Source organism: Schistocerca cancellata, chromosome 6 (assembly GCF_023864275.1).
Source record: "Schistocerca cancellata isolate TAMUIC-IGC-003103 chromosome 6, iqSchCanc2.1, whole genome shotgun sequence".
Lineage (NCBI taxonomy): Eukaryota > Metazoa > Arthropoda > Insecta > Orthoptera > Acrididae > Schistocerca > Schistocerca cancellata.
Genome location: NC_064631.1, coordinates 131655026 through 131674249, shown reverse-complemented (window position 1 = coordinate 131674249; position 19224 = coordinate 131655026). Strand labels below are relative to the sequence as shown.

Here is a 19224-nt window from a genome sequence, read left to right as displayed (position 1 = left end):
TGGACCACATCAGTTACATTTAGAAGTTTCAGATCTGCCGCAGCCCTCAAGTTTGGTTTGTGCACCAACAATACCAAGGATAATTCCACCACCACTGAATGGATTTGGACAATGAAATCAGTGATTTCCAATTACTCTATGGTTTCATCAAATAATTTCCAAGAACATATATTAGAAGGGGCATGTTCACCATATTACACATTGAGTTTCGACAAAACTACCAATTCAAAAGAGAAAAAGGAATTACATACAGCCATTACAGTTTGGTCACAGAGTAAGTGTTGCATAACAGTGTGTCACTTTTCCTTATTGGCAAAGCAGTTGCTTATACATTACATCAGAAATTATATTAAGTGCTTTCTGAAGCCAACTTGTTGTTAAATTCCTTGTGGTGGGATCAGATAGACCTAACATCAACAAAAAAGTATTTAGGCTTTTATATAGTGATATAGACGGACAACTTCTAAATGTTGGAACTTGCAATATTCATACAATGCATAATGGTATGTAAAGGCTCTGGATTGTGTAGGTCAAGAAGCATCCTGACTACTGGTCAGTATTTATCATTATTTTGACAGTTGGCCTGTTCACTACGAAGAATTTGAAGGAATTCAGTCTAAGTTTTAACATTCCACCTGACAAGGTTTTAGATACACAACCACAAGGTGGCTTAGTTTAGGCCCTGCAGCCAGTGGAATTTTGGAACAGTTGGATGGTATTCAATATTTATTTCATAAGCATATACCCCTCAAAAAGATTTCTGCTACTGTTCAGTCTAAATCCTACAGTACAATGTTTTAAAAACCTTCAATGAAAGCAGAATTTTTTATTTCATAATTTCATGTGCAGAACTATTCACTATATTTACATGTTTTCAAAGCCAAACATCTTTCATTTCCAAGTTGCATACAGAAATAGAAAACAAACTTGAAACATTTTTGGCTCATTTTTTTGAAGATTTCTGTTTCGAGAAAAAAGAGTATTTCTGAATTTCTTCATAATGAACTCTTTACATTTGATAATCTGCTTCCTCTTGAACAACTGGATGTTAGTGGACAAGTAACCAAAGACCTTAATAAACTGGAAAAATGTGACTAGTTGTGGGTTCTAGAGAATGCCTAAAAACATTACATTGCCAGTTGCAAAAATGTGATGGAAAATACATGTTTTATGATGTGTGCAACTGTAAAGTTGTAGGTTTTTAGACCCCAAAGAAAGATTAAAGATTAGAAGCTGCCATATCATGTTAAAGATTGCAAAAATGATGCCATTCTACCTCCAACAAGGTTACTTGTTGGATGAGTGGAGGGTTCGACAGTTTGAAAAAGATGAACCAGCTTTTGATAATAAAGGTATTGGCAGTTACTGGCAGCTGCATATCTCGAGAAGAGACTCATAATCCATACAGTTAAAGTGTCCAAATATTTAAAAACTTGTTAAGGCTTCTCTTACGTGATCCCATGGAAATGCAGACATGAGAGAAGATATTGTATTTTGAAGTGCATATTAAGAGAGGATAAGACAGCAATGACCAAAAGATTTTTAAACAGTGTTTTGATTGTGAGCAATGTTTTGTGACAGTACCCCCATTTCCTTCCTGAGCTCATTCATGTGCAGTTAATTAGGTATGGACAGCAAGCACAAAAAAAAGTGTATTGCTTATAAGCAAGAATGTGAAAGGAAAAGAAAACTTGAATTAGAAGAGAAGCAAAAAAAGAACGAAATGGAGATCATCTTGAAGAGGAGATTAAAAAGATGAATGACTTGGAAAAATCAATTGAGTATGAGGCACTAAAAACTCTAAACTCCATCCAAACAGGTCTTGGAAGGCCCAGTGGTACCGATCGACCAACCATGTGTCTTCCTCAGCCGATAAGCGTCACTAGATGTGGATATGGAGGGACATATGGTCAGCACATTGCTCTCCCAACCATGGTAAATTTTCATGACCAGAGCTGCTGCTTCTCAGTCAAGTAGCTCCTCAATTGGCCTTGCAAGTGCTGAGTGCACTCCACTTGTCAACAATGCTTCGCAGACACAAGTGGTCACCCAGCCAAGTGTTAGCCAAACCCAACAGTGCTCAACTTCACAAGTTTGATGGGAATTGGCCTTACCATTGTAGCAAGACATTTAGCAACTATGAGACAGCTGCTCTGGAAAAAAAAAATAAAGAAAGAAAAAAGAAAAGAAAAGAAACACCAACTCTGTAAGAAGGCATAAGAAGAACTTATCTTTGAAGCTTCAGCTAGAAGTTGAAAGCACTGGAAAAAATGATTTAAAGGCAGCAAAACTGGCCCAGGATATGCTTGAGGCTGCACAAGTTATGAAACTAGAAGAAAGAGTGAAAGAAATGGAGATGGAAGCCATTCAGAAATTCCTCGAGAAAAGAAAATCAGGTATTATATTTCAGTTTTTGCTAAGATTCCTAAGGAACAGGAATCCAAAAATATTTTGTTGGTTCTATCCTCTGTTGATGTGTAGAATGTCATTAGTTGTATAAATGTGATGTAGATTTTGTTTGTGAATTACAATTACCAAAATCAAATCAATAGCACTGAATTACATATTTACCTGCATATATTAACAAGTTTGTATATAATATTTGTGTATAATGTCAGCATACTTCCAACTGAAAAAAAAAACAGCCATTGATATAACAGATGAAACTAGTCAGCAGATCACTCAGAGTAAACATAATAAACCTCTAATTATTGCCAGAGACTTAAACTGTAGAATGGATAAACAAAAACTACCAACCAAAAATAATTGGAAGAATTTTAGAAATAAGGCTTTACCCTATTAACAATCCCAACATACCTACACATATTTCCCACAACAGCAAAAGCAATGGACTGCAAACCACACACCACTTCAAAACCATAATACGTATCCAAGATGAATTGCAAAAACCACAAGAAAAAGAGGAATAAGCATTTTTGAGAACAATAGTCATTGGGAAAGTGGAAGCAAAATCAGGCAATATAAAACAAATTGAAATGCTAATAGACAACATGTGGCTAGAGGAAGGAACAGATGAATTAGGCGAACTCCTTCCCAAGACAAGCTGCCAATCCTAAAAGAAAAATAGGGGTGAAAAAATGGTTCGACATGGAGTGTTAAAAGCTAATAAAAGATGTAATAGGAAGCCTACACCAACTAAAATGGTGTGCTGAGAACCCTACAGTCCTCAGGACCTGCGCTGAAAAAATGACATATCTACAAGAAGGAAAGAAAAGAGAGAGAGAGGGGGGGAAAAAGGAGAGGGAGATCATTTTGGCAAAGAGAAGGAAAGAAATTAGTGGAGCCACAAGAGACTCATATATTACACTATGCCCCATAAAATGAGCCAAAACACATTTTCAGTACAAAAGAATGAGAGACACACTTTGACAACTGAACCAGGAAGGACTAAAAGGCAGACCAGAGGGCAAACAAGAGACATTGCACAAACAACTACAGAATAGGTCCCATTGGCCACACAAGAGGCCAAAGATGACATGAACTGAACAGCACCAAGAACAAAAAAGCTGCAGACACTGACACATTGTATTGTGAATATTTAAAAGACACAGTCCAAATACTAACAAACCAGACAAAACTCTAAAATAAGTACTTAGAAACAACCTCCATTCCAGAACAGCAGAAATAGTCAATAATAAAAGTTCTACATAAAAAGAAAGGAGACCCCCAAGGACCCTAGCAGATACAGAGGCATATCACTAGAAAACTTACATTTCAAAATATTCAAAAAAATAATAACAGAAAGAATAAAGCAATCAACAAACACCTCTCTGAAAGCCAAATGGGATTCAGGAAAGGAAGATAAACTTAACTGAAATAGAACTCCTGTAAAAGAGTGTATAGGAAGTCGTTGAAGAGAGAGGAAAGTTTTATGTAGTATTTATAGACTTCATAAACAAGAAGCTAGAGACAAAAAACTAAAGGAATTCCTAAGTGAAAACAACATATGGACACTTATCATAAGTGCAATACTGCCATGGAGTGAAATAAGGATGTCTGATAACCTCTCTCTGATAGAGCTTGATACTCCAATCAATCAGAGTACTGAGGGAAGCCCACTAGATCCTCTGTTATTTATCCTTGCAGCATAAGAAATTGTAAGAACACCCCAAAGGGAGGGTGTAATCTCATACACATATGCTGATCATACTGTAATAGTCTCAAAATATGTTGCAAAGTACAAGAAACAATAAATAACATACAAGATTGGTACGTCTCACATGCCTTTAAAATAAATGTGGCAAAACTAGAAATGATGGTGCCCAGAAATGCATTGGCTGATATCTTCATATGGGAGAGAAAACGGATAATCATACCAGACTTCACATAGCTAGGTCACAATACAGACAAGTGCAAAATGTTTCACAGAATATGTAACAGAGAAATCAATGAAAGCAATAACAGGTATCCATGAAATACAACACATTAGATACCCCAGTCTAGAGACAGAGCCAAAATTTCACCAATACTGGCATATGACATAGACGTCATTGGACCAGCTTAGTGCCTGTTTGTGAAGGCCCTCATGAGACCTTCAGCATACTGGGCAAGGGAGTTCTTGTCATTGCAGGAAAGATCACCCACTGGTGGTGGAAATTTTTTGGTGTTGTAGGGAGGATAGTTGTCAAAATTGGTGGTTAGTGGGTTTAATGTGGAAAGAGGTGTGGATGTCACCATGAGAGAGGTGGTTGTTAACATCCAGGAAGGTAGAATGTTGTGTTAAGAAAGACCAGGTGAAGTGGATGGGAGAGAAGGTTGTGGAGGAATGAGGATAGGCTGTCTTGGTCCTGAGTCCAGATCAAGAAGATATCATGAATGATCCAGAAGCAGAACAATGGATTTGGGGTTTTGGGAGCCTAGGAAGATTTCCTCCAGCTGGCCCATAAAAAATGTTGGCATAGGAGTGTGTCATAAAGGTGTCTGTGTCCCCACTCCAGATTTTTTTAAATATACCTTCACCTCAAAGAAAAAGTAATTGTGTGTCAGGATATAGTCAGTAAGATGTATGGGGAATGAAGCACTGTGTTTGCGTTTTAACCAACATGGTTGGGAGTGTCAGCAATCTTACTTGGGATAGCTACTTATTGAGAAAAGTGAGAAGTTTGCCATCATGACTGTTCCTTCATAAGTAAAGTGCATTTGGAATCTGAAGGGTGTTGGCAGGGTTAGTGTTTGACATCAACAGTGACAAGAAGGGAGATAGTAGAGGGGTGGGTATGGTGAAGAGTTGGTGAAGGAAGTGCTTAGTATCTTTGATGTGTGAGGCAAGATTTAGGACAGTTGGTTTTAGGAGCATGTGAAAGGAGGGGTGGGATCCTGAAAAGAGAATTTTTATGGTTAGGGTTGGGAGGGGGGGGGGGGGCAGCATTTATGGAGCAGGGTGTAGGACTGGTTTTAGGTAGGGAAAAGGATATTTTTCTGAACCGATGCAGATTGATAGGGGAGGGGTCCATTTGAGTGAAGATGATGCTGGCAAAATGAGAAATGGTGTGGAAAATGGATGAATGAAATCCTTAGGTGGTTCTAAAGGGAATTGTGTGGCAGATCATGAGTTTAGGGAGTGGAAAGGATGGGAGAAATTATGCTATGGACAATAGGATGGTTCTGTAATGTGAGAATATCATATGTAAGAAATTATCATGTGCTACAAGACTAATCCGGAATGTAAGGTTACAAGAATTTTTTGAAGTACAAAAAAGAATTTATTTTAATAAAATTTGCATGCATTGTAGTATAGGTCTTGCATTATTTGGACACATAATCACCATTTACGTCAATACATTTTGTCATCCATGGAATGATTTTTTGATTCCTGTGTCATAGATGTCTCCCACCACCTTCTTCAGCCAGTTTTTCACTTTGATTTTTCAACTCGTCATCATTGGAAAAAGTTTTCTAAGAAGGTGTTCCTTCAGTTTAGTGAACAGATGAAAGTCACTGGGTGCGAGGTTGGGGCTGTGAGAGGGGTGGCTTAAAACAACACAACCAAACAAAGTCAACAACTCATGTTGCATGAGCATTGTGTGGACACACACTGTCATGAAGGGGAGACAGTCCCATTGTCGGCATCCCGCGACATTTGTTTTGGCTCTGCAAAGCTTCTTCATAGACTCACAATATCCTGCAGTATTTATTGTTTCACCTCCTTCCACAAAAATCAACGAGCAGAACCCCTTTTTGTCCCAAAACACTAACACCACGATTTTCTTCACTGTTTGCTGAGTCGACTGAGTATGTTACCATTGCATTGATTGTCATTTGCTCTCTGAAGTATGGTGATACGCCCAAGTTTCATCTCTCATCACTATAGAATTGAGAAAAGCCTCGCCTTCAGTCTTTAAATGGTCAAGAAATTCACGAGCGACCCTGACTCTGTTCATTTTGTGTGCTTTGGTAAGCATTTTGGGTTCTCATCGCGCACACAACTTGTGGTAATTTAGTCAATCAGTTACGATTTCACAAACAACAGTTCATGAAATGTTTGGACAAACTGCATGCAGGTCGTCAGTTGTTGAGCAGCAGTCAGAGAGATGCTGATCTTCAATTTTCTGCACCACATCATCAATCACAACAAATGGTGTTCCACTTCTGTCTTCATCATGGATTTCTGTCCTTCCAAAATTAAAATTCTATACCCATTTCATCACATGCTTCCTCTCCATGAACTGAAAAGATTATGCGATTAATCACAGCTGCATTCATATCCTTAACATTTAGGTAGTGAATTACAGCTCGCACTTCACTCTTGGCGGGTGCCCGACTGAGAATGCTCATATCTAACAGTCACCACAATGCTAATTGATGACCTACTGATTGTTGGGAATGCTTGTTCCTTCTGCTGGCTTACGGCTACGTGGTAGTGGTACCAACTTCCCCGACAGACATTCCATGCTAAAACTACATGCTTTTCAACCTTAGTTTCTGGATAAACCTCATTTATCTGCAGTGATGAGATGCTGAAAGTCTCATGATGGCCTTCACAGACTGGCACTACCCATCCCTCCACCTCCCAGCTCCGGTACACATGCATCACATGCCTAGCCTGTACACCTGTCACCCCTCCCTCCCACAATCCTAGACAGCACACCAGCTGCCTCCCTCTGATCCACTAGCTATCTACCCCAATCCCCCCCCCCCCTCTCTCTCTCTCTCTCTCTCTCTCTCCTCTCTCTCTCTCTCTCTCTCTCTCTCTCCCCCCCTCCCCCCCACTCCCCCACTCCCTCCCCCCCTCCACCCCACCTAAGAAATCGCAGCCACTGCATTGTGTGTCCAGCCAGTGCCATGTAGGGGCACAGATGCATGCGCACACTCATTTGTGTGTGTGTGTGTGTGTGTGTGTGTGTGTGTGTGTGTGTGTGTGTGTGTTTGTACTCTGGCTCAGGATTGGTTCCAAAAGTTAGCAATGTTTCTCTCTCTCTCTCTCTCTCTCTCTCTCTCTCTCTCACTCTCTTTGTGTGCCTGTTAATGATTCAGGACTTCTGCTATTTGGTTCTTTACTCGTAAATTGTTTACATTTAACCATAAATATCATGGTATTTTCGTGACGATTCATTAGATGGCTACAAGGAATCCACTCTTTGTTCCACTGCTACACAGTACAAATGAACTACTGGCCTGACCTCATGATCTCTGCCAACCCGGTTCCACCTCCCACCATACGGCCCTGTGATGCCAACCTCTATAATATGAATGAAACTGGGCTATCAAATAGGATTTTTTTTTTTTTTTAAGTTAAAGCAACACATTGTTATAGACTCAGATGAGAATATGGGAAAAAAGCTTTATAAATATTGCAACAATTTTATGTCCAGCTGAAACTTCTCTTTTCACAATACTGCCCCTTTCAAGGTGAATGTTTTGCTGAAGTATTGAAGAAATGTCAATGATATCGGAGCACAGCTGAAATAAAGGAAAAGATTTGATTTTTTACTCTTTGGCTTTGGATGAAAGCACTAATGTAGCTGATGTTGGTGAGTTTACCATGCTTGTTAAAGATGTTGACACTGAGTTCCAATGTGATCCCACATGTGACACAGGTATGGATGATGATAATTATTCTTGCTTAGAAAACATAATCGACAAAAAATGATGTTTGTTGGAGAAAAAATTTCCCTCAATCCAAACACATGGAGTTGCTGCAATGGTTGGATCCAAGTCGGTTGTCTTAGTTACAACACATCTTCAGTGAGTATTCTGAAAAAATTACACAATTTCTTATTTATTTATTTGCACATATAGCTTATCATTTGTACATGTAGGTTGTAGATTAAAACACTTCATTGAAGTTTCTATAGTAAAATGGAAAATTACTTGCAGATCCATTTCTAATTCATTGTTTCTAAGCCAAACAGATTTCTCTTCTAGTACCTCCCGCCGCGGAAGTTGAACACGTGCCAGAACAAATGGACATAGCCAGCCCATAGAGGGCTCCGCGTCCGCGGCGGCTCTTCCGCAGTGGCTCTTGCGCAGCGAGGGCACCACCGCTACACCACGTGCAGACCGAGCGGGGTGGCGCAGTGGTTAGACACTGGACTCACATTCGGGAGGACGACGGTTCAATCCCGCGTCCGGCCATCCTGATTTAGGTTTTCCGTGATTTCCCTAAATCACTCCAGGCAAATGCCGGGATGGTTCCTCTGAAAGGGCACGGCCGACTTCCTTCTCAATCCTTCCCTAATCCGATGAGACCGATGACCACGCTGTCTGGTCTCCTTCCCCAAAACCAACCAACCAACCAACCACGTGCAGACCGTGGCCAATAGCCACTCCCTCCGGTTTCGTATACAGGGTGAGTCACCTAATGTTACCGCTGGATGTATTTCGTAAACCACATCAAATACTGACGAACTGATTCCACAGACCGAACGTGAGGAGAGGGGCTAGTGTAATTGGTTAATACAAACCATACAAAAATGCACGGAAGTATGTTTTTTAACACAAACCTACGTTTTTTTAAATGGAACCACGTTAGTTTCGTTAGCACATCTGAACATATAAACAAATACGTAATCAGTGCCATTTGTTGCATTGTAAAATGTTCATTACATCCGGAGATATTGTAACCTAAAGTTGACACTTGAAACCTCCGACGTTCAGTTGCGTGTTGTAACAAACACGGGCCATGGTCGGTGAGCAGCATCTGCAGGGACATGTTTATGATGACGACCGTGTTTACGAGTGTGGCTGTAGTGCGCTGTTGTGGTTTGGTCTAGCTGTCGCAGTGTCCACATGTAGCGCTTGCTGCTATTGTTATTCTGCATTCGTCCCTCCACGCAGACCAACTGTAGTACACCGTGTTACCAGAAGTCTGTGATAGTTTAGTATTGTAGGAACTGTGACCATTGTGTATTCGAACTCTGAAAAGGCGGAGATGATACTCATCTATGGCGAGTGTCGACGAAATGCAGCTGAAGCCTGCAGGGAGTATGCAGAACGGTACCCGGACAGAGAGCATCCAACGTGCCGCACATTGCAAAACATCTACCACCAACTGTATGCAACAGGTATGGTCGTAGCATGCAAACGGGCCCGTCACAGGAGAAGCGGGTGCAGTTGGTGTGTTAGCTGCTGTTGCCATGAACCCACACATGAGTACACGGGACATTGCGAGAGCCGGTGGACTGAGTCAAAGTAGTGTCATGCGCATACTGCATCGTCACCGCTTTCACCCATTTCATGTGTCGCTACATCAGCAATTACATGGTGATGACTTTAATCATCGAGTGCAATTCTGTCAATGGGCATTAACAGAGAATGCGTTGCAGTTCTACCTGTTTACCGATGAAGCAGGTTTCACAAACCACGGGGCAGTGAATCTACGGAACATGCATTACTTGTCCGTGGACAATCCTCGCTGGCTCAGACAGGTAGAGCGACAGCGACCATGGACTGTAAATGTATGGTGCGGAATCATTGGCGACCACCTCATTGGTCCTCACTTCATTGCAGGGGCCCAAACAGCTGCAACATACATTGAGTTTCTACAGAGTGATCTGCCAACGTTGCTCGAAAATGTCCCACTGGAAACGCGTCGACGTATGTGGTATCAGCATGATGGTGCACCTGCACATTCCGCAATTAACACTAGGCTGACCCTTGATAGGATGTTCGACAGGCATTTCATAGGACGTGGAGGACGCATAAATTGGCCAGCCCGTTCTCCTGATCTTACACCTCTGGACTTCTTTCTGTGGGGTACGTTAAAGGAGAATGTGTACCGTGATGTGCCTACGCCTCCATAATTGAAAACGGAAACCACGTGTGTACGTGTACCTCACCCCTCATGGTAATGTACACGTGCGTCAGTGAAAAAGACCAGTAAAAAGGTGTTAGCATGTGGACGTAATGTGCTGTTCCAGTCTCTTCTGTACCTAAGGTCCATCACCGTTCCCTTTGGATCCCTACGTAATTCGGTGCTCTCCGATACACCCGATCGAACAGCGAAGGAGTGGTACTCAAGCTTCAACTTTAGGTTACAATATTTCCGGATGTAATTAACATTTTACAATGCAACAAATGGCACTGATTACATATTTGTTTATATGTTCAGATGTGCTAACAAAACTAACGGGGTTCCATTTAAAAAAACGTAGGTTTGTGTTAAAAAACATACTTCCGTGCATTTTTTTATGGTTTGTATTAACCAATTACACTAGTCCCTCTCCTCACGTTCGGTCTGTGGAATCGGTTCATCAGTATTTGATGTGGTTTACGAAATATATCCAGCGGTAATGTTATGTGACTCACCCTGTATAGGGACCCACTCTGACCTAGTCCAGTCAGTCTGGTACTCGCTCTGGATTGCATCTCTATCTCGGCGATACTGCGTTCTGGTCATTGCTCATTGTTGACATTTGCCTGGCTCTAGTTCCGAGTGGATTTACTGTTGGTGTTTGGTGTTGTGGTTTCTTCAAGCCTCCGTTGTTTATCTCTTCCTTGTTGTGTCGGTCATAGTCAGTCGCTGTCGGTTGTTGTCGGTTATCGTTGGCCTGTCGTCCGACTCGTCCTTGTGTTTACCCGGTGGTGCGTGCTCCACCGCCGGCGGCTTCCATGCCTGGCAGCTCCGATCCCGCAGCCCAAGGCATTCCTGTGGTTGGTTTTGGTTACTACATCTCCCATGTGGCAGACTGGTTGAAAGTTTGCCATTTTCCTTGTGGTCACCAATTATAGTTAGATGTTGATTGGTTAGTAGTTTTAAATTTTATTATAAAAACTTCAATGGAGTGTTTTAATTTATAACCTATATGGTTGGTTGGTTGGTGTGGGGAAGGAGACCAGACAGCGTGGTCATCGGTCTCATCGGATTAGGGAAGGATTGGGAAGGAAGTCGGCCGTGCCCTTTCAGAGGAACCATCCTGGCATTTGCCTGGAGTGATTTAGGGAAATCACAGAAAACCTAAATCAGGATGGCCGGACGCGGGATTGAACCGTCGTCCTCCCGAATGCGAGTCCAGTGTCTAACCACTGCGCCACCCGCTCGGTAACCTATATGTGCAAATGATAACCTGTATGAGTGAACAAAAAAGAAAAAAAAAATCTTATAGTATTTCAGGACACTCACTGAAGATGAAGAACCAAGATGGAACATGTCTAATTGCACTATTTTTTATTCAAAAATATTAATATGCAGCATGCAAAAGGCATTTTTCTTTTGAACTACTGCAGTTTGTTTATAATTAATGTGGTATTTGTCACATTACATGGTTTGAGGTATCAGGAGACTTAACTACATGGGGTGAGAAGGAAAGACTTTCCTTCTCTTCCTCTACTGTTGACTCTTACCTGGGGTTCTGGACAACTTTTCCATAACTTTCTCCATTTCCTAAACCTCACCAGTTCTTTTCCTTTATCCCTCTGTGATCCCCTTTAACCTTTTTGTCAGAAAGCTTGCACATTTCCATTACTTATGTTTTCTCATGCTGCTGCTTGGTGAGTAGATGTTTGTAAAGTAATTATTTTGTCCTCAGTTACACACTACTAATGAAAATGTTGTAAATGCTGACATTAGAAGATTTTAGTTTCGTGTATAGTGAAATGTTATTTTGCTACATTCACGAAAACCTTCCATTTATAAAATGAAATTATAATATATCTAGTTTTGGAGGGATTACATGGTGCCATTTGTGCCTCATATCCTTCATAAAGAATAATTTGTTGGCACTCAAAGCATTTGGAGGACTTTGGTCATGTTTCAGATTAATATTACACCAAATCCACATGTCATCAGATAGTGCTGATATCTATGACATGTCTTGCATGCCACTTTCTGTGACCTGAGTAAAGCATTTGACTGCATAGGACATGACACACTTCTACAGAAACTTCATTTTTATGGCATCAGGGACAACAGCAAAAAACTAGAGTCTTACCTCAAAACCATTGGCAGCTTGTGTGTATTGGCACAGAGAAGTCTACCTTGGTGAGAGTTTGACAGGGATCTGTGTTGGGACCATTTTTGTTTTTGGTAATTTTCAATGACCTACCCTCCTTTATAAGTTCCAAAAAGTGCTATTTGCAGATGACACTACCTTTCTAAACTATAACAATGATCTAAATAAGTTAAAAGATTCTGTTGACAATACACTTGCCCAACTCTCATATTGGTTCAGGTCAAATGGGTTTGCTCTGAACAAGAACAAAATACAAAAAATTATATTTAATGTAAAGGATAAAAGTCCTTTTAATGATCCCTGTTACAAAAAGTTCTTGATAGTGTATTTAGATGACAAATCTGGGTTAAGCTAAGTATCAAAGGTGGGTCAGATATGATAGTCGGATGCTTCTATAGACCACCTGCATCAGCAACCGTAGTAGTTGAGCACCTCAGAGAGAACCTGCAGAACGTCGTGAAGAAGTTTCGTGATCATACTATTGTAATAGGGGGAGACTTCAATCTACCAGGTATAGAATGGGATAGTCACACAATCAGAACTGGAGCCAGGGACAGAGACTCTTGTGACATTATCCTGACTGCCTTGTCCGAGAATTACTTCGAGCAGATAGTTAGAGAACCAACTCGTGAAGCTAACGTTTTAGACCTCATAGCAACAAATAGACCGGAACTTTTCGACTCCGTGAATGTAGAAGAGGGTATCAGTGATCATAAGTCAGTGGTTGCATCAATGACTACAAGTGTAATAAGAAATGCCAAGAAAGGAAGGAAAATATATTTGCTTAACAAGACTGATAGGGCACAAATCGCAGAATATCTGAGTGACCACCATCAAACGTTCATTTCTGAGGAAGAGGATGTGGAACAAAAATGGAAAAAATTCAGAAACATCGTCCAGTACGCCTTAGATAAGTTCGTACCGACTAAGGTCCAAAGCGAGGGGAAAGATCCACCGTGGTATAACAATCATGTACGAAAGGTACTACGGAAACAAAGAAAGCTTCATCATAGGTTTAAGAGTAGTCGAATCATAGCTGATAAGGAAAAGCTGAACGAAGCGAAAAAGAGCGTAAAGAGAGCAATGAGAGAAGCATTCAACGAATTCGAACATAAAACATTGGCAAACAATCTAAACAAGAACCCTAAAAAGTTTTGGTCATATGTAAAATCGGTAAGCGGATCTAAATCCCCTATTCAGTCACTCGTTGACCACGATGGCACCGAAACAGAGGACGACCGAAGAAAGGCAGAAATACTGAATTCAGTGTTCCGAAACTGTTTCACTGCGGAAAATCGTAACACGGTCCCTGACTTCAGCCGTCGCACGGACGCCAAAATGGAAAATATTGAAATAAACGATATCGGAATTGAAAAACAACTGCTATCACTTAGTAGCGGAAAAGCATCCGGACCAGACGAGATACCCTTAAGATTCTACAGTGATTATGCTAAAGAACTTGCCCCCTTTCTATCAGCAATTTATCGTAGATCGCTGGAAGAACGTAAAGTACCTAGCGACTGGAAGAAAGCGCAGGTCATTCCCATTTTCAAGAAGGGTCATAAATCAGATGCGAATAATTATAGGCCTATTTCGCTTACGTCAATCTGTTGTAGAATAATGGAACATGTTTTGTGTTCTCGTATTATGACGTTCTTAGATAATACAAATCTCCTTCATCATAACCAACATGGATTCCGCAAACAGAGATCATGTGAAACTCAGCTCGCCCTATTTGCCCAAGAAATTCACAGTGCCGTAGACACTGGCGAGCAGATTGATGCCGTATTCCTGGACTTCAGGAAGGCATTTGATACGGTTCCGCACTTACGTTTAATGAAAAAAATACGAGCTTACGGAATATCGGACCAGGTTTGTGATTGGATTCAGGATTTCCTAGAAGAAAGAACTCAACATGTCATTCTTAACGGTTCAAAATCTGCAGATGTAGAGGTAATTTCGGGAGTACCACAAGGAAGCGTGATAGGACCTTTATTGTTTACAATATACATAAATGACTTAGTTGACAACATCGGTAGCTCCGTGAGGCTATTTGCAGATGACACGGTTGTCTACAAGAAAGTAGCAACATCAGAAGACTCGTACGTACTCCAGGAAGACCTGCAGAGGATTAATGCATGTGCAACAGCTGGCAGCTTTCCCTAAACGTAGATAAATGTAATATAATGCGCATACATAGGGGCAGAAATCCATTCCAGTACGATTATGCCATAGGTGGTAAATCATTGGAAGCGGTAACGACCGTAAAATACTTAGGAGTTACTATCCGGAGCGATCTGAAGTGGAATGATCACATAAAACAAATAGTGGGAAAAGCAGGCGCCAGGTTGAGATTCATAGGAAGAATTCTAAGAAAATGTGACTCATCGACGAAAGAAGTAGCTTACAAAACGCTTGTTCGTCTGATTCTTGAGTATTGCTCATCAGTATGGGACCCTTACCAGGTTGGATTAATAGAAGAGATAGACATGATCCAGCGAAAAGCAGCGCGATTCGTCATGGGGACATTTAGTCAGCGCGAGAGCGTTACGGAGATGCTGAACAAGCTCCAGTGGCGGACACTTCAAGAAAGGCGTTACGCAATACGGAGAGGTTTATTATCGAAATTACGAGAGAGCACATTCCGGGAAGAGATGGGCAACATATTACTACCGCCCACATATATCTCGCGTAATGATCACAACGAAAAGATCCGAGAAATTAGAGCAAATACGGAGACTTACAAGCAGTCGTTCTTCCCACGCACAATTCGTGAATGGAACAGGGAAGGGGGGATCAGATAGTGGTACAATAAGTACCCTCCGCCACACACCGTAAGGTGGCTCGCGGAGTATAGATGTAGATGTAGATGTAGATGTAGATTGTCCTGGGAGCAATATGTTGTTGTTGTTGTGGTCTTCAGTCCTGAGACTGGTTTGATGCAGCTCTCCATGCTACTCTATCCTGTGCAAGCTTCTTCATCTCCCAGTACCTACTGCAGCCTACATCCTTCTGAATCTGCTTAGTGTATTCATCTCTTGGTCTCCCTCTACGATTTTTACCCTCCACGCTTGCCCTCCAATATTAAATTGGTGATCCCTTGATGCCTCAGAACATGTCCTACCAACTGATCCCTTCTTCTAGTCAAGTTGTGCCACAAACTCCTCTTCTCCCAAATTCTATTCAGTACCTCCTCATTAGTTACGTGATCTATCCATCTAATCTTCAGCATTCTTCTGTAGCACCACATTTCGAAAGCTTCTATTCTCTTCTTGTCCAAACTATTTATCGTCCATGTTTCACTTCCATACATGGCTACACTCCATACAAATACTTTCAGAAACGACTTCCTGACACTTAAATCTATACTTGATGTTAACAAATTTCTCTTCTTCAGAAACGCTTTCCTTGCCATTGCCAGTCTACATTTTATATCCTCTCTACTTCGACCATCATCAATTATTTTGCTCCCCAAATAGCAAAACTCCTTTACTACTTTGTCTCATTTCCCAATCTAATTCCCTCAGCATCACCCGACTTAATTCAACTACATTCCATTATCCTCATTTTGTTTTTGTTGATGTTCATCTTATATCCTTCTTTCAAGACACTGTCCATTCCATTCAACTGCTCTTCCAAGTCCTTTGCTGTCTCTGACAGAATTACAATGTCATCGGTGAACCTTAAAGTTTTTATTTCTTCTCCATGGATTTTAATACCTACTCCGAATTTTTCTTTTGTTTCTTTTACTGCTTGCTCAATATACAGATTGAACAACATCGGGGAGAGGCTACAACCCTGTCTCACTCCCTTCCCAACCACTGCTTCCCTTTCATGTCCCATCTGGTTTGTGTACAAATTGTAAATAGCCTTTGACTCCCTGTATTTTACACCTGCCACCTTCAGAATTTGAAAGAGAGTATTCCAGTCAACATTGTCAAAAGCTTTCTCGAAGTCTACAAATGCTAACATATAAAATACATTAGTTTTAAATTATCCAGAGTAATTTACTTATTAAGACATCTTATGAAATGTGTTCCAGCAGCTTATGTTAAAAGATCCTATTTTGCATTTTTTCAAAGTATTGTGTCATATGGACTTATTCTCCTGGAAAACTCAAACCATGTTCAAAACATATTACTTCTACAGAAGAAAGCAATCTGAGTCTTTACATGTTTTCAGCAAAAAGCAATTTGTAAGTCCTTGTTCTTTGAATGCAAAATAATGACTGTCATAAATCTGTATATATACCAAGTGTTAACCTATACAAGAAATAATCTACATGAAGTAAAAGATAGAAATAATATTGACAGTCACATATGTCATACTATAGATTGTGAAAGTCAATCAGTAGCTATGAGTCAGTGGGCCATAAACTATTTAATAAGCTTCCACCGATGGTACAAGACCTTCAAGAGTGTGAATTTAGGAAAAATTTAAATAAATGGCTTCTTGCCAACCCCTTCTATGAATTAAAAGAATTTTTTGACTGCAACGTGGAATTGTACTCTAACAACTACCATGGTCACACAGTTACATTTGCTACTGTAATGATTTTTTTGCCTGTTGCTATAAAGGACTAATGACAATGAAATTATCTTATCTTATCTTGTAGACATTTATGAATGTCTGTCCCACAGTAAAACTTGCTGATATAGGCCTAATAACTTTAACATTTTTATGTTATTCATTCAAAATTGACATGTTGCTATTATGTGAATCAGTTTGTCAAAAGATTGACATGGACTAGAACTTAAAAGTAGATGTTTGCTATTCAGTGGCAACACTATACAATCTAAACCTGAATATGGAACAGTGTCCATGAACAAATATTCAGGTTTGAGTTGATGTGCAGCATGGCTTTTTAATTAGTCAGGTGGATCAATATGAGCAAACAGTACTTGATTAGTACATGTTTGCTATTGTACTGCCATTGATGCATTTAATTTAACTGTTCTTATTTGTTAAGAGTTTGTTTTAAATTGTGGCATTAAGTGTTTGTTGTATTATTGTGACCCATAAAAGTTATCTGTACAAGTTACGAGTACCAGTGTGGCATATTTCTATACTCCAATTCTATGTTATTGTTTTCAGGAGTGTTTTGGCTGCAGAATTAACAGCCAAGGAGAAGAAAGACAATCCTGCAAATTTTGGTTTTGGCTGTGAAAAGCATTGCATATGTGAAATCCTTGGACAGGTTCCATGCCCTGGTGTAGTTCCATTGCCAAAAGAATGGAGAGGGAAATACAAATATAAAAAAGAATAAAATCTCCATACTTGTAAAGACCTCATGCTAATCGATGTATTTGTTGTTGTGTATAAATAAATGTTTGGACAGTACCAAATTATAGTCTTCAGTGTCATTGTTTGAATCTGTGATATGTTGTTAACATATAATGTATTTGTAGAAAGAGTATTTGTTGAACAGGCTCTAATAAATATTTCACTGCTTGTTATCTGCAAACTTCAAATTCCCCCCCCCCCCCCCCCCCCCACCCTCGAAGACATGGTATAAGTGAATTGGAATGATCAATAAACCATTCACACCTATACAACATGCTTATAAAATTTCATACCTGAGTTTTGTCAAGGCAGCACATGTTTACCTTCCAGTCCACTGGTGCCTAATGTTGGTGGTATTGACCATCCAAAATGTATAAAGGGCAGTTTATAGATAACAATGATATGAATTCTTTGTTTCTAATGATGACTGTATATGCATCAGTATGACATCAGGGCAGCTCAGCTTTCTTACCTATTGACAGTATTCTCTGAATAGTAATTTTTGTCTAGGGGAGGTGTATGCCTATGATCTTTTAACATTATTCACCTGTCGATGTGGCCGAAAGCCGGAAAACCGGTCATGCTTTAATAAACAACAATTTCACTGCCTGTGAGTAGAGTTCTTCCTAACATCATGCCTTTTGACAGCTGTGGTTGCCTGGAATATAAAATAGTTTGTTGTAAAATGTGTTTTCATTTTGTCACCATACTGCCAGATTTTATTCGCTTAAAACATGTCAGTGGAAGTGTTCTCCCTTCTGTCTCTCAATTATGAGGGATTTGTTGCCTGCTTGCACATTTCATCTGCATTTTACCACTGACACTCATTTTTACTGTCCTTTTTTTCCTTAGTGGGAGCATATGTGTCAGAGGTGAAAATTCTAGTGAAATATGCCTGTAGGCATTGTATCCTCATTGTAAGCAAGATCAGGTGAGAAATCTTCCCCCCTCCCCAGTATAGTACTTTAACTGTATGATACAAAAATGTGCCGTAATATGGCATTTTAACAGTTGCATGCATAGTAATAAAAGTAATTAACAATTTATTTAGCTTCTAATACTTAGAAAAAGAGTTTATAAATATTAAAGACACTATACACAGAAGTGAAATGGAAATTGTGGAATAGGAAGAAAGTGTGAAGATGATGAGAATATTTACATTTGTGCTGTTTAAAGCTTTCCTGATGCAGGAAATGTTGCAGAGCTTCTCAGATATGATGTAACAAAAACCTTGTATATCTCACAAAAAAAGGGCTCAGTTAAAAAGTAAAGGAAACAAATTAATGTATTAAAAAGTCATTGACATGCATTATCAGCCATTTACATAGACTCCTGGATGAAGGACATCTGTAGACTGATGACACATGTACTTTAGTCTTCAGCTGTACACATACTTGTTGCTCCTGTTAACTTTCCAACATCAACCTACCTTCCATTAGACCATTGTCTCAGAATTTTTGTATTTTTTGGAATCCTGCAAAGAACTTCCATTGTACCTCTAGCATCCATTTTCCTGGCTACATTTGCTGCC

The 19224-nt window shown here is 40.1% G+C and overlaps 1 protein-coding gene across 1 annotated transcript in view; it reads left to right on the top strand.

The window, feature by feature from the left end:
• Window positions 1–17760, top strand: part of LOC126190956 (probable 28S ribosomal protein S25, mitochondrial) — a 49739-nt gene extending 31979 nt beyond the window's left edge. Inside the window, exon 4 of the mRNA XM_049931615.1 lies at window positions 17505–17760. Coding sequence (XP_049787572.1) covers window positions 17505–17676 — 172 coding nt within the window. The 3' untranslated portion in view covers window positions 17677–17760. The remainder of the gene's footprint in view (window positions 1–17504) is intronic.
• The last annotated feature ends 1464 nt before the right edge of the window (window positions 17761–19224 follow it).